The following is a 20,000-nucleotide window of genomic DNA, read 5'->3' on the forward strand; positions in this document are numbered from 1 at the left end:
GAGTGAGTGTGAGAGTGAGTGTGTGAGTGAGTGAGTGAGAGTGAGTGAGTGTGAGTGTGAGTGTGAGAGTGAGTGAGTGTGAGAGTGAGTGAGTGAGTGTGAGAGTGAGTGAGTGAGAGTGAGTGAGTGTGAGAGTGAGTGAGTGTGTGAGTGAGTGTGAGTGTGAGAGTGAGAGTGAGTGTGTGAGTGGATGTGAGAGTGAGTGAGAGTGAGTGAGTGTGAGAGTGAGTGAGTGTGTGAGTGAGTGAGTGTGAGATTGAGTGAGTGAGTGAGTGTGTGTGCGTGTGTGAGTGAGTGAGTGTGAGATTGAGTGAGTGTGAGATTGAGTGAGTGAGTGAGTGTGTGTGCGTGTGTGAGTGAGTGAGTGTGTGAGAGTGAGTGTGAGAGTGAGTGAGTGTGTGAGTGAGAGTGAGTGAGTGTGAGATTGAGTGAGTGAGTGTGAGAGTGAGTGAGCGTGTGTGAGTGAGTGAGTGTGTGTGAGTGAGAGTGAGTGAGTGAGTGTGTGTGCGTGTGTGAGAGTGAGTGAATGTGAGTGTGAGAGTGAGTGAGAGTGATTGAGTGTGAGTGTGTGAGTGAGTGAGTGTGAGAGTGAGTGAATGTGAGTGTGAGAGTGAGTGAGTGTGAGAGTGAGTGAGTGTGAGAGTGAGTGAGTGTGAGAGTGAGTGAGTGTGAGAGTGAGTGTGAGAGTGAGTGAGTGTGAGAGTGAGTGTGTGAGTGAGTGTGCGAGTGAGTGAGTGTGATAGTGAGTGAGTGTGAGAGTGAGTGAGTGTGAGAGTGAGTGAGTGTGAGAGTGTGTGTGTGTGAGTGAGTGTGAGAGTGAGTGAGTGTGAGAGTGAGTGTGTGAGTGAGTGTGAGTGAGTGAGTGTGAGAGTGAGTGTGAGAGTGAGTGAGAGTTAGTGAGTGTGAGAGTGAGTGAGTGTGTGAGTGAGTGTGAGAGTGAGTGTGAGAGTGAGTGTGTGTGAGAGTGAGTGAGAGTGAGTGTGAGAGTGAGTGAGTGTGAGAGTGAGTGTGAGAGAGAGTGAGTGTGTGAGTGAGTGAGTGTGAGAGTGAGTGTGAGAGTGAGTGTGTGAGTGAGTGTGAGAGTGAGTGAGTGTGAGAGTGAGTGTGAGAGTGAGTGAGTGTGTGAGTGAGTGTGAGAGTGAGTGTGAGAGTGTGAGAGTGAGTGAGTGTGAGAGTGAGTGTGAGAGTGAGTGTGAGAGTGTGAGAGTTAGTGAGTGTGAGAGTGAGTGAGTGTGAGAGTGAGTGAGTGTGTGAGTGAGTGTGAGAGTGAGTGTGAGAGTGTGAGAGTTAGTGAGTGTGAGAGTGAGTGAGTGTGAGAGTGAGTGAGTGTGAGAGTGTGAGTGAGTGAGTGTGAGAGTGAGTGTGAGTGAGTGTGTGTGAGAGTGAGTGAGTGTGAGAGTGAGTGTGAGTGAGTGAGTGTGAGAGTGAGTGAGTGTGAGAGTGAGTGAGTGAGTGTGAGAGTGAGTGTGAGTGAGTGAGTGTGAGAGTGAGTGTGAGTGAGTGTGAGAGTGAGTGTGAGTGAGTGAGTGTGAGAGTGAGTGAGTGTGAGAGTGAGTGAGTGTGAGAGTGAGTGAGTGAGTGAGTGAGTGACTATACGTGTTTGTGTGTGTGTGTGTGTGTGTGTGTGTGTGTGTGTGTGTGTGTGTGTGTGTGTGTGTGTGTGTGTGTGTGAGACACTCACTGAGCTGTATTTGCTGCTGAGGTGTGTGAAGTGACTGAAGTATCTGTAGAAGTGACTCTGCGTCAGTCCGTCCAGAATCATCACGTTCACGCGGGACAGACGCGCATCATCACTGACGCTGAACCAGCTGAACACAGAAACACACAGTCACCTGGCAATCAAACGGTGTGTGTGTGTGTGTATGTGTGTAAATGAGTGCGTGTGCGTGACTGTTGTGTGTATGTGAGTGTGTAGTGTGTGAACAGAAAAATGGAGCGAAACTGGAAGAAAACAAAACTAGAGGTATTTTGCATGTCATGGAAGGAGAGCTCGATTGCTTACAGAGAGGCTTTAAAAGCTGCTAGATCTGCTTATTTTTCAACGCTATTAGAAGAAAATATACATAATCCTAGGTATTTATTTGAAACAGTTGCTAAACTGACGAAAAATAAAGTTTCAAGCCCAGAAGTTTCCAAGCAGCACAGCAGTAATGACTTTATGAACTTCTTCACTTATAAGATTGATAATATCAGAGAGAAAATTATAACTATGCAATCGTCTACTCCAGTATCGCATCAGACAGTGCAGTGTAGTCTCCCTGACGAAACATTACATTCATTCATTGCTATAGGAGAGGAAGAATTTTCTAAACTCGTTAAATCATCTAAATCAACATGTATGTTAGACCCTATACCGACTAAACTACTGAAAGAGATGCTTCCAGAGGTCATAGATCCTCTTCTTAATATCATTAATTCATCTTTGTCACTAGGATACGTACTAAAAACTTTTAAAGGGTTGGTTTAATGCCGTTTTCACAAGATGTAAAATAAGTCTCTGATGTCCTCAGAGTGTGTGTGTGAAGTTTTAGCTCAAAATACCCCACAGATATTTTTATATGGCATGTTAAAATTGTCACTTTTTGAGGTTGAGCAAAAATAAACCTTTTTGTGTCTGTCCCAGTTTAAATGCAAATGAGCTTCTGCTCCCGACACAGGGGGTGGAGCTACAAGAGCTTGAGTCCTGAACATTTCTAAATTTTTTAGCTTTTTATTTTCAAACTGGACTCAGACAAAGATGTAGAAACTCAAGTGACAACATGTAGACAACATTTCTGAATAGTTGGTAGATGAATTTATGTAGCTTATGTGTCACTGATTAGCATATTCAGTCGTGAAATCTCATTCCCGGGGGCGGGGTTTATGTAAATTTTAGAGTTGGTGATGTCACTAACCCTGGAGGAATGTCGTGTAGTCCCTAACAGCCGTTTGTTGTAGTCCTTAAAAAGCAATTTCTTTAAAAGAAAATATCTCGCTTTGCTTTGAACTTTGAGCGTCGTAACTTTGCAGATGTTGTTTATGCTCAAACAGCAACATTACACACTAACTAAAGCTAGAAAAGTGAAATCATAATCAACCACCCCTTTAAAGGGGAACTTAAATAACCTGTTCTAGTGAGAATGGTGACTTCCCCCGCTCCCCCCAGCATTCCCGGGTGGAAAACCAACCTTGCAACATGCGGACTAACGTCCAGGTAAGATGGAAATAGGAAGTCTCGTGAGAAGCGAGAACGAGCGAGAAACTCAAACTGCTTTACGGCAATTCGACATAAACACACACGACGCCCTCAATACGGGTTAGCCACGCCGGTCAGCGATAAGAACGGTAAAGTTGCCCGGCTCCGATAATAGCAAATGCACATGAGCAGCGGTAGAGAGGGGGAGGAGGGGCCGCTAGTGAGTTTTTCTACGACAGTGTTGTGAAATATACGCGAATCAGCGAAGAAATAGCTAGAGTTGCCAAGTTCCCCTTTATGCTGGCCATTATTAAACCTCTTTTTAAAATACGCAACTTGATCCTACAGAATTAGTCAATTACAGGCCGATCTCAAATCTACCTTTTCTGTCAGAGATACTAGAAAAGGCAGTATCCTCACAACTGTGTTCCTTTTTAGAAAGAAATGGTATCTTTATAGGGTATAGGGGCGGCAGTGCTCAGTGGTTCATGTAGGTTGTCTACAAACCGGAAGGTTGGTGGTTCAATCCCCGGTTCCACCTGACCAAGTGTCGAGATGTCCTTGAGCAAGACACCTAACCCCAGCTGCTCCCGACGAGCTGGATGGCGCCTTGCATGGCTGACACCGCCGTCAGTGTGTGAATGACTGAGTGAATGGGTGAATGAGAGGCAAATATGTAGTGCTTTGGTGGCCATTGGGTCTGTGAAACCACTATATAAATGCAGTCCATTTATCTGCGAGAATTTCCAGTGAGGATTTAGACCGTATCATAGTACAAAGACAGCTCTCATTAGAGTCACAAATGATTTGCTCTTATCATCCGATCGTGGTTGTATCTCTCTATTACTGTTACTTGATCTTAGTGCTGCATTTGACACTATCGACCACAACGTTCTCTTAAATAGACTAGAAAACTATGTTGGCATTAGTGGAATTGCACTAGCATGGTTTAAATCATATTTATCTGACCGCTATCAGTTTGTAGCAGTAAATGAAAAGATGTAGCAGTAAATGAAAAGATGTAGCAGTAAATGAAAAGATGTAGCAGTAAATGAAAAGATGTAGCAGTAAATGAAAAGATGTAGCAGTAAATGAAAAGATGTAGCAGTAAATGAAAAGATGTAGCAGTAAATGAAAAGATGTAGCAGTAAATGAAGAGATGAAGAAATGAAGAGATGTCTTATCGATCACAAGTTCAGTATGGTGTACCACAAGGCTCAGTACTAGGACCGCTGCTGTTCACTCTCTACATGCTACCGTTAGGAGATATCATTAGGAAACATGGCATTAGTTTTCACTGTTATGCTGATAATACTCAGCTCTATATTTCTTCACTCCCCGACTAAACCTACCAATTCGAGAAATTAACGGAATGCATGTATGATGACTAGTAATTTCCCACTACTTAACTCTGAAAAAACAGACTTTTATTATTGGACAAAAAACTTCTGTACGTATAACCTAGAATACTGTCTAACACTTAATGGATGTTCTGTCAAGTATTTTGTTTGTGTGTGTGTGTGTGTGTGTGTGTGTGTGTGTGTGTGTGTGTGTGTGTGTGTGTGTGTGTGTGTGTGTGTGTGTGTGTGTGTGTGTGTACCTGGGCTTCTTCACACTGTGAGAGCGTCTGAGTGTGACATACTTGATCAGATCACACACGTCCTTCACCGTCAGCACATCCTGATCACACACAAACAAACAAACACACACACACTGGATGACCCAACACAACATACTGGCTTTATGAACTCAACACTGAGGATTTTGCGGATCGGTGTTAAGAGGTTAATGACCAGTGATGAATCAGTGAGTGAATATGAGTGAGCATGAATGATTATGAGTGAATATAAGTGAAGTCACCTGTGGGATTGGCTCTAGTTTCACTCTCTTCTGACATGAGTGTGAGATCAGACTGTCCACTGCCTTCCTCTTACAGCACGAGGATGATGAAGATGAAGTTTCCATCTGTTGATCAGCCGGTGTGTCGATCTTCATCTCTTCTGTCACAATAATCCACTGATGATGATGAGAAATACTCTTCTACAGTTCATTTTCCTTGAAACAACAGTCTGATTAACATGCAATCATATCCACGGATAACTAAAACACACAGTGTTTAATTTAAAACGTCATGACGTCAGTCTATAGTAAATACAACGATATAACAATGTAAACACATGAAGGAAAACAACACGTGTGTTGACTGATCTATAGCTCTGACTTCGATTAAGATCCACTGATCGTTGTGCGACTACTTCCGCTTTCGACCAATCACAGGCTCCGCGCTGAGAAACACGTGACAACAACAAGCATACGAAACCGGAAGTGCAGCTTAACAACGGAAATGACCTTAATGTGCGGGTGATTCAAAACTGCGCGAGTGTTTTCAGCGTTTTTATTGTGACGATTAATTCCAGTCATGTTTTAGATGTTTAACGTTTAATAAGTAATTCAGCAGATGTTTGTCTGTTTAACGCGAGTGTGAAGAACAGCAAGAACATGTCAACCAAGAATCTGGCGAAGTAAGAAACAAACATATGATGCTACACACAATAATACCCTACACATTATTATTATATTATAAATAAACACTATACACTGATATTAAATGTGTTATAATATATATATATTTCTGTGCGTGTGTGTATATAATGCATTGTGTGTGTGTCCTCAGAGAGCTGGGTCTGATCCGGAGGCGCAGTCAGTCGTCAGGAGCTCATCAGTCTCTCCGCAGTAAGTGTGTGTGTGTGTGTGTGTATATGTGTGTGTATGTGAAGTAAATTCACCTTCATTTATACAGCGCTCTTAACAATATGGACTGTTTTAAAGCAGCTTTACAGTGATAATAGGAAATTAAAGTAACAGAGATTGTTTAGGCTTTACAGCAGATCTAGAATAAAGTTATTGTCCAGATAAAGTTAGTTTTGATTGATTCACTTCCGTTGCAAAGATCATTAGTTATTAACTTAGGGGCCGCTAACACACACCGTTCTAACAGAAAACCCTTAATGCGATCCGGCCGCTCATTTGCATAAAACAGTGCCTGGAGCTCTGAGATTTTGTTATCGCTTCCGCCTCGTCTTTCAGGGGAGAGACTAGTAGCACTTCAGGACTGCGTTGTCGTCGTGTCCATGCGCAGGTCGTGTGTGTGTGTGTGTGTGTGTGTACATCAGGATTTATGGGAAGTGTTCCCAGTGCCGGCTGACCTAATCTAAGCAGCCTAATATTGAATTATAGAAGTCTATAGAGTGTTATGTGAATGCTAGGTCAAAGAGATGTGTTTTTAGTCTAGCTTTGAACTGACAGACTGTGTCTGCTTCCCGGACAATGTTAGGAAGATTGTTCCAAAGTTTTGGTGCTAAATAGGAAAAGGATCTACCGCCGGCAGTCGATTTAGATATTCTAGGTATTATCAACTGGCCAGAACTTTGAGATCGCAATAGACGTGAAGGTGTGTGTGTGTGTGTGTGTGTGTGTTCTTCTCTCAGCTCCTCCAGGAGTGTAATGATAATAACCCTATTGTCTGTGTTCCTCAGAGCAGCGCTTCTCCTTCCTCATCATCATTGACTTTGAGTCGACGTGCTGGAGAGAGAAGAACAGCTTCAGGCCAGAGATCAGTGAGTCCACACACACACACACGTGCTGGAAAGACTGTCACTCACACGCACAAACACACACACACACACATACACACTGAGCTCTGTGTTGTTTCCCCTCAGTCGAATTTCCAGCGGTTCTGCTGAATCTGTGTAACGGAGCCGTCGAGTCTGAGTTCCACTCGTTCGTCCAGCCGCAGGAACACCCGGTGTTATCAGGCTTCTGCTCGCAGCTCACGGGCATCACACAGGTGGGTGGGTGTGTGTGTGTGTGTGTGTGTGTCTGACCGTGTGATTGGCTGACAGGATCAGTGATGTGTGTGTGTCTGACCGTGTGATTGGCTGACAGGATCAGGTGGACTCCGCCCCCCCGCTCCACATCTGCCTGTCCAGGTTCGAGCGCTGGCTGCAGGGCCTCCAGCAGGAGAGGGGCGTGGCCTATGAGACAGACAGATCTGGCCCCGCCCCCTCAGGACACATCTGTGCTTTCGTCACATGGTCAGGTGAGAACGACTCGCTCACGGCTCGTGTGTGTCTCGCGTAGGTTCATGTGTAACGCACGTGTGTGTTTGTGTGTGTGTGTGTGTGCTTGCGTGTGTGTGTGTTGATGTAGAAGGTTCATGTGTAACGCACGCGTGTGTTTGTGTGTGTGTTTGTGTGTGTGTGTGTGTGTGTGTTGATGTAGAAGGTTCATGTGTAACGTGTGTGTGTGTGTGTGTTGATGTAGAAGGTTCATGTGTAACGCACGCGTGTGTTTGTGTGTGTGTGTGTGTGTGTGTGTGTGTGTGTGTTGATGTAGAAGGTTCATGTGTAACGTGTGTGTGTGTGTGTGTGTGTGTGTGTGTTGATGTAGAAGGTTCATGTGTAACGCACGCGTGTGTTTGTGTGTGTGTGTGTGTGTGTGTGTGTGTGTGTTGATGTAGAAGGTTCATGTGTAACGTGTGTGTGTGTGTTGATGTAGAAGGTTCATGTGTAAGGTGTGTGTGTGTTGATGTAGAAGGTTCATGTGTAACGTGTGTGTGTGTGTGTGTGTGTGTTGATGTAGAATGTTAATGTGTAACGTGTGTGTGTGTGTGTTGATGTAGAAGGTTCATGTGTAACGTGTGTGTGTGTGTTGATGTAGAAGGTTCATGTGTAACGTGTGTGTGTGTGTTGATGTAGAAGGTTCATGTGTAAGGTGTGTGTGTGTTGATGTAGAAGGTTCATGTGTAACGTGTGTGTGTGTGTGTGTGTGTTGATGTAGAATGTTAATGTGTAACGTGTGTGTGTGTGTGTTGATGTAGAAGGTTCATGTGTAACGTGTGTGTGTGTGTTGATGTAGAAGGTTCATGTGTAACGTGTGTGTGTGTGTTGATGTAGACTGGGATTTGGGTGTTTGTTTGCTGTACGAGTGCAAGCGGAAGCAGCTGAGAGTTCCTGAAGCTCTGAAGAGCTGGATCGACCTGCGAGCCACATACAGGGTAACGCACACACTCTCTCACACACACACACACACACACACACACTCTTATACACACACACTCTTATACACACACACTCACTCACACACTTATACAAACACACACATGAGTTATACACAAACCTTCTAAATCAAATCTCACACTCACACACACACACACACACTCTCATACACACTCACACTCATATACACTCACACTCTTATACACACGCATGCGTTATACACAAACCCTCTAAATCAACACACACACACACACTCTCTCTCACACACGTGCGTTATACACAAACCTTCTAAATCAACACCCACACACATACACGTGCATACTCAAACACATCCTCACTCACACTCAGTTACACACACACTCTCTCACACACACTCACACACTCTCTCACACACACTCACACACTCTCTCACACACACACACACACACAAACACACACAAACACACACACTCTAATACACACACACTCACTCACACACTTATACAAACACACACATGAGTTATACACAAACCTTCTAAATCAAATCTCACACTCACACACACACACACACTCTCATACACACTCACACTCATATACACTCACACTCTTATACACACGCATGCGTTATACACAAACCCTCTAAATCAACACACACACACACACTCTCTCTCACACACGCATGCGTTATACACAAACCTTCTAAATCAACACCCACACACATACACGTGCATACTCAAACACATCCTCACTCACACTCAGTTACACACACACACACGCGTTATGCACAGACCTTGTACATCAACACATACACACACACACACTTATACACACTCTCACACACACTCACAGCTCTCTGGCACAGGCTAGAAATCATTCTGCTTTGGTTCCTGGTTTTCTCCACTGTTTATTGCATGAGATCATTGAATCGCGCGGTAAAGTGTGTGTTGTGTGTCAGCTGTTCTATAACAGGAAGCCCAAGGGTCTGAGAGGAGCTCTGCTGGACCTCGGCATCCAGTTCACCGGCCGAGAGCACTCAGGTACACACACACACACACTCTCTGTCTCGCTGTTAGGGGATTTACAGTTAAAGACCCAAGGTCCAGATATGATTCATTAAGACCCGGAGTCAGAAGTGCAGTCAATTCAAGTCAAGAGTCAGAGTTATAATAAAAGAAAGAATTGTTGTTTCCTGAAGATAGTTTGCCGTGCTCCACACTGCTCTGGGGGGTTAATAACGGCCTTAAACTCAAAGCAGCATACAGCTACTGCTGCACCCTTCACCCAGGCCTCAGATTATGCAGCTGACAACCGCACCTAACAACAAGTCAGGCAATCTCCTGTAAAAGACTAACACACACTCACGCACACACACACACAGCTTCTTCAAGGTTGGATTTGGCCAGACTCTAACTATAATCAGGAGAGTCATCTCAAAACATCAAGATAATGTGTTCTTTCTCTCAAGGAGAGCCACATCTCAGTCTGACTTTAACTGAGAAAAGTCCCTTAAACTATAGCCTTCGATGAGCAGAGCTGTCAGAGTACCCTAGAACAGCAGACGTGTGTTGAAGAAGTCCATATTTCATCTCTGAATTACCAAGCATTGTTACTGCGCTCAGATATCAAATACAGACATTAGAGAATACGTGAAAGAACATTTCAGGAATCACACTGCTAACTTCAATAACAAAGTAAAATCTCATAAGCTTAGAGAAGACATTCAACTCGTGTGATATTTAGAAGGAAAAATATTGATTAATACCATGTCAATGTCACTTTTATTTGCATAGCGATGAAATGCAAAGTCATACTTCTTGAAAATGTCTCCCGACGGGAGCATATAAAGGGAGAAAAGCGTTGTGGCCAGGATAGAGCCTTGTGGCACACCACACACAACTGCTGTCGATCTCGATGTGTACGAGCCAAATCTTCCATGCTTCTAGCGGTCAGGTAGCACTTTAACTAGTCTGACTTAAACTATCGTATCAACAGCTGCAGTTAGGTGTAATAAAACACACACTGCTGAATCACTGTCGTCAGTAAACCACGCTTTCACAAGGTCAGTCTCTGTGGAATGATGATGCTTAAAACCAGACTGGTAATCTTCACCAATCTTATTCTGTTCTAAGTAAACATGTAGTCGATTAAACGCCACTTTTTCTAAAAGTTTTGACATAAATGAGAGATGAGAGAACGGTGTGAAATGACTCAAGTTAGTTGGATCTAAATTGGGTTTTTTAGTACAGGTTACACAAAGGCCCGTTTCAGCATGCTAGGAAAAATACCCGTATCTAAGCTTTTATTCACAATCTGAAGAATACTAGGCCCAATAACCTCAATGTTTTCTTTTAAAAACCATGGAGGAACCATATCTATAACCGGCACGGCCGGTTTCAGCCTGCTTACAATATCCCACAGCCGCTGAAATGTAATGAGTTCAAATTGATTAAAAACTGCAGTCTGTGAAACAAGGCCCCGAAAAGTCACTGCTCATTTGTGGTATAATTCCTCTGAGGTTCTCAATCGTAGTTTTAAATGAATTAAGAAAGTTCTCGCATGTCAATGGGGTAGGATCTAGATTTAATATAGGACGGTTTATAACTGTATTTATAATATTAAATAACAACCTAGGATTGTTAGCGTTTTTTTCTATTAGCTCAATGAAATTTTTTTAGCACTTCCTTAAAGATGTTTGATTATATGTGGTGATGGCACAGTGGATAAGACACATGCCTTTGGTGTGAGAGACCCGGGTTCGAATCCACTGTGAGACACCAATGTGTCCCTGAGCAAGACACTTAACCCCTAGTTGCTCCAGAGGCGTGCGACCTCTGACATATAGCAATTGTAAGTCGCTTTGGATAAAAGCGTCAGCTAAATGAATAAATGTAAAAATGTAAATGTAAATAATCACTCATTAGATATACATTGATGCAGCAGTGGATTCCAGAATTCATCACACACACACACAAACTCTGTGCGCGCAGGTCTGGTGGACGCGAGGAACACGGCTCTGCTGGCGTGGAGGATGGTGTGTGACGGCTGTTTCCTGACCCTCACCAAGACTCTGCAGCGGGTGAGTAACCCCGCCCCATGACATCATCGGCTGGCGACTCCTCCCCTGCTTGACTTCACTGACATGTGACTCCGCCCCCTACATGACATCACAGACAGATGACTCCACCCCCTGCATGACATCACAGACTGGTGACTCCGCCCCTTCATGACATCACAGCCAGTCTGGAGTAAGCGCTGAGGGTTATTATAGCAGCATCTCTCTCTCTCTCTCTTTCTCTTTCTCTTTCTCTTTCTCTTTCTCTTTCTCTTTCTCTTTCTCAGGCGCCGGTGAAGCCCAGACCTCAGCGGGGGAACATCTGTGCAGCACCGAGTGTGTGTGACCAGCTGCAGAGGAGTGTGTGTCGCTCCGCTCCGAGTGTGTGTAACCAGCCGCAGCCGAGTGTGTGTGACCAGCCGCAGACGAGTGTGTGTCGCTCTGCTCCGAGTGTGTGTGACCAGCTGCAGAGGAGTGTGTGTCGCTCCGCTCCGAGTGTGTGTAACCAGCCGCAGCCGAGTGTGTGTGACCAGCCTCAGACGAGTGTGTGTCGAGCGCTGGTGTTGCCGGTCACCGTCCTCTCCAGCACAAACACACCGCTGGGAAACCTCCAGAAGTCTTGCAACACCGCGCTGGCCGGGCTCTCCGACACGACCTACGACCCCGAGACCCAAGACGCCTGCTGGAGCGACGGAGTCCTGCTGACCGAGGAGGGGGAGGAGCCTGTTGCTCTGGGGGAGGAGCCTGATGAGAACGAACCCAGCAAAACCACATCAGACCGGCTCAAACCCACCATCTCCTGTGTCTCCTCCAGTCTCTTTAAAACACCCAGACCTGTCCCATACACACTCACACACACACACTCTTACACACACACAGACCCGTACGGGCCGCTCTCTCGCTTCTTAGGCCACGCCCCCTTCAGTGTCCACAGAGACACACCCCCCAGCGTCCACAAAGCCCCGCCCCCGAGCGTACTCAAAGCCCGGCCCCCCAGCGTCAACAGAGCCCCACCCCCCAGCAGGCCCCGCCCCCCTGGCCCTGCTGCTGCCGGTCTCGCTGGGAAGCGCACGGCTCCTCTGTGTGTGTGTGGCCGCAGGGCCCGGCGCCTGACGGTGGGGAACGGGGGCCCGAACCACGGGCGTGTGTTCTTCTGCTGCCCCGTCACACGCCACAGCTGCGGATTCTTCCAGTGGGAGTCTGGACTAATCCCGGGCAGAACGCCACACACCTGCAGATCCACAGCACTCAGATGAACACAGTCACGCCTGTCATGAGTTTACCGGGATCTTTCACCCAAAAATTAAAATTACCCCTCAGCCTCAAGCCCTCCTAGGTGTATATGACATTCTTCTTTCAGACGAATACAATCAGAGTTAGGCTATATTAAAAAATGTCCCGGCTCTTCCAGGCTGTTTCTGTTTTGAAGTCCATAAACCTGCATCTATCCATCATAAAAGTTTATCTGTGCATCATAAATCCAGATGCACTTTTATGCACTTTAAAACAGAAACAGCCATTAACTGGCATTATAAAGCTTGAAAGAGCCAGGACATGTTTAAATATAACTCTGATTGTATTCGTCTGAAAGAAGAGTCATATACACCTAGGATGACTTCAGGCTGAGTAAATCATGGGCTAGTTTTCATTTTTGCACTAACCCTTTAAGAAAGCTGTGAATAAATCCCTTTTGTAAAGAGTTAATGCATATCTGTAGAAACATCTGTATGTGTGTGTATATAGAGATGATGTATTCCAGTTTAGACTCTATGAAGGAAATTCATTCCACAGATATATTGTTTTTAATATTCAATGGTATTTTTAATAAGCTGTTATTTTAAAGATGACTCTTACATTTTGTTAACACTTTACATGAAGTCTATATCTAATGCATTAAAAATGATTATGAATCATGCCTTGTAATGCAATGCACCTGTGTTGTATGATAAAACATACACAGTTAATGGACAATTGTAACCACAGTTATAATACATTAAAATCTTATATATTCATTGTTACAACTTCAGAGAGGATCATGGGTGACATTTACAATAAGGTTCATTAGTTAACATTAATAATAAACTGCACGTATACAGCATACTGTCTTAGTTAATATTAATTTCAACATTTACTAATACATTATTAAAATCAAAGGTTGTATTTGTTAACATTAGTTAATGCACTAACATGAACAGCTGTATTTTTACTAACATTAACAAAGATTAATAAATACTGTAACAAATGTATTGCTCATACATTAATTATTGTTAACTAATGAACCTTATTGTAAAGTGTTACCGAATAATGCATTAAAACACTTGATAAACAACCTATTTTATATATAACAAAGAATCTGCACATATTACAGTATAATGCATTTTAACTTTTGATTAAAAATTGCATTATGCATTCCAACATATATATTACAAATGCATTGTTGATGCATGAAGGTTTCGAGTGTTGAGCAAAAAAAATTATTTATACAGATTAAATTATTTTTCATTATTTTTTTATGAAAGCTCGTGTGATGCATATTTATGGAACTTTTAATTTGAAACCGCGTCAAACGCGTTTCGTAATTAAATGTCCCTTTCGTGGCCCTGTATGACGCGTGCTGTGGAACGCTTGAAGCGCGACTGACACAAACACACACGCGTGTGCCCGGAGCGCGTTTATACCCTCAGAGTTTCTTCATCACTTTTTAATCTCAAGGAGATTTGTTTGATAAAGCTAGTCATGTCTGACACGCGCAAGAGGACCAGGAAGCGCTTCGGCGGGCACTCGCACAAGAGACACAAGGGCTCCCGCGAGCTGGAGGTGGGTGCGCAGGGGGTGCTCGTCACCTGCAACATGAACGAGCGCAAGTGCACGAGCGAAGCCTACAGCCTCCTCAACGAGTACGCAGACGCGCTGTACGGCCCTGAGCAGGTGAGCAGCATGACGTCAGAGATATGTTACTATAGAGGTGTTACTGTAGTATAGTGCACTGTAGATATGTGTTACTGTAGTCTAGTGCACTATAGAGATGTTACTGTAGTATAGTGCACTGTAGAGATGTGTTACTGTAGTATAGTGCACTATAGAGATGTGTTACTGTAGTATAGTGCACTATAGAGATGTGTTACTGTAGTATAGTGCACTGTAGAGATGTGTTACAGTAGTATAGTGCACTATAGAGATGTGTTACTGTAGTATAGTGCACTGTAGATATGTGTTACTGTAGTATAGTGCACTATAGAGATGTGTTACTGTAGTCTAGTGCACTGTAGAGATGTGTTACTGTAGTCTAGTGCACTATAGAGATGTGTTACTGTAGTATAGTGCACTATAGAGATGTGTTACTGTAGTATAGTGCACTGTAGAGATGTGTTACAGTAGTATAGTGCACTATAGAGATGTGTTACTGTAGTATAGTGCACTGTAGATATGTGTTACTGTAGTCTAGTGCACTATAGAGATGTGTTACTGTAGTATAGTGCACTGTAGAGATGTGTTACTGTAGTATAGTGCACTATAGAGATGTGTTACTGCAGTATAGTGCACTATAGAGATGTGTTACTGTAGTATAGTGCACTATAGAGATGTGTTACTGTAGTCTAGTGCACTGTAGAGATGTGTCACTGTAGTCTAGTGCACTGTAGAGATGTGTTACTGTAGTATAGTGCACTATAGAGGTGTTACTGTTGTATAGTGCACTATAGAGATGTGTTACTGTAGTATAGTGCACTGTAGAGATGTTACTGTAGTATATTCACTGTAGAGATGTTACTGTAGTATAGTGCACTGTAGAGATGTTACTGTAGTATAGTGCACTGTAGAGATGTGTTACTGTAGTATAGTGCACTATAGAGGTGTTACTGTTGTATAGTGCACTATAGAGATGTGTTACTGTAGTATAGTGCACTATAGAGATGTGTTACTGTAGTATAGTGCACTATAGAGATGTTACTGTAGTCTAGTGCACTATAGAGATGTGTTACTGTAGTATAGTTCACTATAGAGGTGTTACTGTAGTATAGTGCACTATAGAGATGTGTTACTGTAGTATAGTGCACTATAGAGATGTTACTGTAGTATAGTGCACTATAGAGATGTGTTACTGTAGTATAGTGCACCATAGAGATGTGTTACTGTTGTATAGTGCACTATAGAGATGTTACTGTAGTGTAGTGCACTATTGAGATGTGTTACTGTAGTATTATTCACTATAGAGATGTTACTGTAGTATGGTTCACTATAGAGATGTTACTGTAGTATAGTTCACTATAGAGATGTTACTGTAGTATAGTGCACTGTAGAGATGTTACTGTAGTATAGTGCACTGTAGAGATGTTACTGTAGTATAGTGCACTATAGAGATGTGTTACTGTAGTATAGTTCACTATAGAGATGTTACTGTAGTATAGTGCACTATAGAGATGTGTTACAGTAGTATAGTGCACTATAGAGATGTTACTGTAGTCTAGTGCACTATAGAGATGTGTTACTGTAGTATAGTTCACTATAGAGGTGTTACTGTAGTATAGTGCACTATAGAGATGTGTTACTGTAGTATAGTGCACTATAGAGATGTGTTACTGTAGTATAGTGCACTATATAGATGTGTTACTGTAGTATAGTGCACTATAGAGATGTGTTACTGTTGTATAGTGCACTATAGAGATGTGTTACTGTAGTCTAGTGCACTATAGAGATGTGTTACTGTAGTCTAGTGCACTATAGAGATGTGTTACTGTAGTCTAGTGCACTATAGAGATGTGTTACTGTAGTCTAGTGCACTATAGAGATGTGTTACTGTAGTCTAGTGCACTATAGAGATGTTACTGTAGTATAGTGCACTATAGAGGTGTTACTGTTGTATAGTGCACTATAGAGATGTGTTACTGTAGTATAGTGCACTATAGAGATGTGTTACTGTAGTATAGTGCACTATAGAGATGTGTTACTGTAGTATAGTTCACTATAGAGATGTGTTACTGTAGTATTGTTCATTATAGAGATGTTACTGTAGTATAGTGCACTATAGAGATGTGTTACTGTAGTATAGTGCACTATAGAGATGTTACTGTAGTATAGTGCACTATAGAGATGTTACTGTAGTATAGTGCACTATAGAGGTGTTACTGTTGTATAGTTCACTATAGAGGTGTTACTGTAGTATAGTGCACTATAGAGATGTTACTGTAGTATAGTTCACTATAGAGATGTTACTGTAGTATAGTGCACTATAGAGGTGTTACTGTAGTATAGTGCACTATAGAGATGTGTTACTGTAGTATAGTGCACTATAGAGATGTGTTACTGTAGTATAGTGCACTATAGAGATGTGTTACTGTAATATAGTGCACTATAGAGATGTGTTACTGTAGTATAGTGCACTATAGAGATGTTACTGTTGTATAGTGCACTATAGAGATGTGTTACTGTAGTCTAGTGCACTATAGAGATGTGTTACTGTAGTATAGTGCACTGTAGATATGTGTTACTGTAGTATAGTGCACTATAGAGATGTGTTACTGTAGTCTAGTGCACTGTAGAGATGTGTTACTGTAGTCTAGTGCACTATAGAGATGTGTTACTGTAGTATAGTGCACTATAGAGATGTGTTACTGTAGTATAGTGCACTGTAGAGATGTGTTACAGTAGTATAGTGCACTATAGAGATGTGTTACTGTAGTATAGTGCACTGTAGATATGTGTTACTGTAGTCTAGTGCACTATAGAGATGTGTTACTGTAGTATAGTGCACTGTAGAGATGTGTTACTGTAGTATAGTGCACTATAGAGATGTGTTACTGCAGTATAGTGCACTATAGAGATGTGTTACTGTAGTATAGTGCACTATAGAGATGTGTTACTGTAGTCTAGTGCACTGTAGAGATGTGTCACTGTAGTCTAGTGCACTGTAGAGATGTGTTACTGTAGTATAGTGCACTATAGAGGTGTTACTGTTGTATAGTGCACTATAGAGATGTGTTACTGTAGTATAGTGCACTGTAGAGATGTTACTGTAGTATATTCACTGTAGAGATGTTACTGTAGTATAGTGCACTGTAGAGATGTTACTGTAGTATAGTGCACTGTAGAGATGTGTTACTGTAGTATAGTGCACTATAGAGGTGTTACTGTTGTATAGTGCACTATAGAGATGTGTTACTGTAGTATAGTGCACTATAGAGATGTGTTACTGTAGTATAGTGCACTATAGAGATGTTACTGTAGTCTAGTGCACTATAGAGATGTGTTACTGTAGTATAGTTCACTATAGAGGTGTTACTGTAGTATAGTGCACTATAGAGATGTGTTACTGTAGTATAGTGCACTATAGAGATGTTACTGTAGTATAGTGCACTATAGAGATGTGTTACTGTAGTATAGTGCACCATAGAGATGTGTTACTGTTGTATAGTGCACTATAGAGATGTTACTGTAGTGTAGTGCACTATTGAGATGTGTTACTGTAGTATTATTCACTATAGAGATGTTACTGTAGTATGGTTCACTATAGAGATGTTACTGTAGTATAGTTCACTATAGAGATGTTACTGTAGTATAGTGCACTGTAGAGATGTTACTGTAGTATAGTGCACTGTAGAGATGTTACTGTAGTATAGTGCACTATAGAGATGTGTTACTGTAGTATAGTTCACTATAGAGATGTTACTGTAGTATAGTGCACTATAGAGATGTGTTACAGTAGTATAGTGCACTATAGAGATGTTACTGTAGTCTAGTGCACTATAGAGATGTGTTACTGTAGTATAGTTCACTATAGAGGTGTTACTGTAGTATAGTGCACTATAGAGATGTGTTACTGTAGTATAGTGCACTATAGAGATGTGTTACTGTAGTATAGTGCACTATATAGATGTGTTACTGTAGTATAGTGCACTATAGAGATGTGTTACTGTTGTATAGTGCACTATAGAGATGTGTTACTGTAGTCTAGTGCACTATAGAGATGTGTTACTGTAGTCTAGTGCACTATAGAGATGTGTTACTGTAGTCTAGTGCACTATAGAGATGTGTTACTGTAGTCTAGTGCACTATAGAGATGTGTTACTGTAGTCTAGTGCACTATAGAGATGTTACTGTAGTATAGTGCACTATAGAGGTGTTACTGTTGTATAGTGCACTATAGAGATGTGTTACTGTAGTATAGTGCACTATAGAGATGTGTTACTGTAGTATAGTGCACTATAGAGATGTGTTACTGTAGTATAGTTCACTATAGAGATGTGTTACTGTAGTATTGTTCATTATAGAGATGTTACTGTAGTATAGTGCACTATAGAGATGTGTTACTGTAGTATAGTGCACTATAGAGATGTTACTGTAGTATAGTGCACTATAGAGATGTTACTGTAGTATAGTGCACTATAGAGGTGTTACTGTTGTATAGTTCACTATAGAGGTGTTACTGTAGTATAGTGCACTATAGAGATGTTACTGTAGTATAGTTCACTATAGAGATGTTACTGTAGTATAGTGCACTATAGAGGTGTTACTGTAGTATAGTGCACTATAGAGATGTGTTACTGTAGTATAGTGCACTATAGAGATGTGTTACTGTAGTATAGTGCACTATAGAGATGTGTTACTGTAATATAGTGCACTATAGAGATGTGTTACTGTAGTATAGTGCACTATAGAGATGTTACTGTTGTATAGTGCACTATAGAGATGTGTTACTGTAGTCTAGTGCACTATAGAGATGTGTTACTGTAGTCTAGTGCACTATAGAGATGTGTTACTGTAGTCTAGTGCACTATAGAGATGTGTTACTGTAGTCTAGTGCACTATAGAGATGTTACTGTAGTATAGTGCACTATAGAGGTGTTACTGTTGTATAGTGCACTATAGAGATGTTACTGTAGTATAGTGCACTATAGAGATGTTACTGTAGTATAGTGCACTATAGAGGTGTTACTGTTGTATAGTTCACTATAGAGGTGTTACTGTAGTATAGTGCACTATAGAGATGTGTTACTGTAGTATAGTTCACTATAGAGATGTTACTGTAGTATAGTGCACTATAGAGATGTTACTGTAGTATAGTGCACTATAGAGTTGTTACTGTAGTATAGTGCACTATAGAGATGTGTTACTGTAGTATAGTGCACTATAGAGATGTGTTACTGTAGTATAGTGCACTATAGAGATGTTACTGTAGTATAGTTCACTATAGAGATGTTACTGTAGTATAGGTCACTATAGAGATGTTACTGTAGTATAGTTCACTATAGAGATGTTACTGTAGTATAGTTCTCTATAGAGGTATTACTGTAGTATAGTGCACTATAGAGATGTGTTACTGTAGAATAGTTCACTATAGAGATGTGTTACTGTAGTATAGTTCACTATAGAGGTGTTACTGTAGTATAGTGCACTATAGAGATGTTACTGTAGTGTAGTGCACTATCGAGATGTGTTACTGTAGTATTGTTCACTATAGAGATGTTACTGTAGTATGGTTCACTATAGAGATGTTACTGTAGTATAGTTCACTATAGAGATGTTACTGTAGTGTAGTGCACTGTAGAGATGTGTTACTGTAGTATAGTGCACTATAGAGATGTGTTACTGTAGTATAGTGCACTATAGAGATGTTACTGTAGTATAGTTCACTATAGAGATGTTACTGTAGTATAGTGCACTATAGAGATGTGTTACAGTAGTATAGTTCACTATAGAGATGTTACTGTAGTATAGTGCACTATAGAGATGTGTTACTATA

The 20,000-nt window shown here is 41.8% G+C and overlaps 3 protein-coding genes across 4 annotated transcripts in view; 2 read left to right on the plus strand and 1 right to left on the minus strand.

Annotated features, from left to right (window-relative positions):
• The window catches only part of rexo5 (RNA exonuclease 5), a 30,183-nt gene extending 24,743 nt beyond the window's left edge, over positions 1-5,440 (minus strand). The window contains exons 1-3 of one of the 2 annotated variants that reach the window (XM_077238122.1): positions 5,036-5,440; positions 4,776-4,855; positions 1,682-1,808 (exon numbers count right to left, since the gene is read on the minus strand). In XM_077238122.1, the coding sequence (XP_077094237.1) occupies positions 1,682-1,808; positions 4,776-4,855; positions 5,036-5,170 (342 nt within the window). In that variant the 5' untranslated portion in view covers positions 5,171-5,440. The remainder of the gene's footprint in view (positions 1-1,681; positions 1,809-4,775; positions 4,856-5,035) is intronic. The other variant, XM_077238130.1, reaches the window with a different exon arrangement.
• Positions 5,385-13,289, plus strand: eri2 (ERI1 exoribonuclease family member 2). Its single transcript, XM_077238165.1, has 9 exons — positions 5,385-5,697; positions 5,850-5,908; positions 6,712-6,792; positions 6,895-7,022; positions 7,121-7,274; positions 8,131-8,231; positions 9,167-9,248; positions 11,199-11,287; positions 11,551-13,289. Exons 1-9 carry the CDS (start codon positions 5,675-5,677, stop codon positions 12,517-12,519), a joined length of 1,686 nt encoding a protein of 561 aa, XP_077094280.1. The 5' UTR covers positions 5,385-5,674; the 3' UTR covers positions 12,520-13,289.
• A 542-nt stretch (positions 13,290-13,831) lies between these two features.
• The window catches only part of thumpd1 (THUMP domain containing 1), a 9,316-nt gene continuing 3,147 nt past the window's right edge, over positions 13,832-20,000 (plus strand). Inside the window, exon 1 of the mRNA XM_077238173.1 lies at positions 13,832-14,191. Within this exon, the coding sequence (XP_077094288.1) occupies positions 14,000-14,191 (192 nt within the window). The 5' untranslated portion in view covers positions 13,832-13,999. The remainder of the gene's footprint in view (positions 14,192-20,000) is intronic.

The sequence above is a fragment of the Siphateles boraxobius genome, unplaced genomic scaffold (genome assembly GCF_051911475.1).
Source record: "Siphateles boraxobius isolate OS27281-9 unplaced genomic scaffold, OSU_SipBor_1 10, whole genome shotgun sequence".
In the NCBI taxonomy this organism is placed as follows: domain Eukaryota; kingdom Metazoa; phylum Chordata; class Actinopteri; order Cypriniformes; family Leuciscidae; genus Siphateles; species Siphateles boraxobius.

Bases quoted from the DNA above. Each gene is read 5' to 3' on its own strand.
- eri2 (XM_077238165.1), top strand. From the start codon at position 5,675: ATGTCAACCAAGAATCTGGCGAA. The intron at 6,793-6,894 runs GTGAGTCCACAC...GTTTCCCCTCAG, and splicing joins CAGCTTCAGGCCAGAGATCA to TCGAATTTCCAGCGGTTCTG. The intron at 8,232-9,166 runs GTAACGCACACA...GTTGTGTGTCAG, and splicing joins ACCTGCGAGCCACATACAGG to CTGTTCTATAACAGGAAGCC.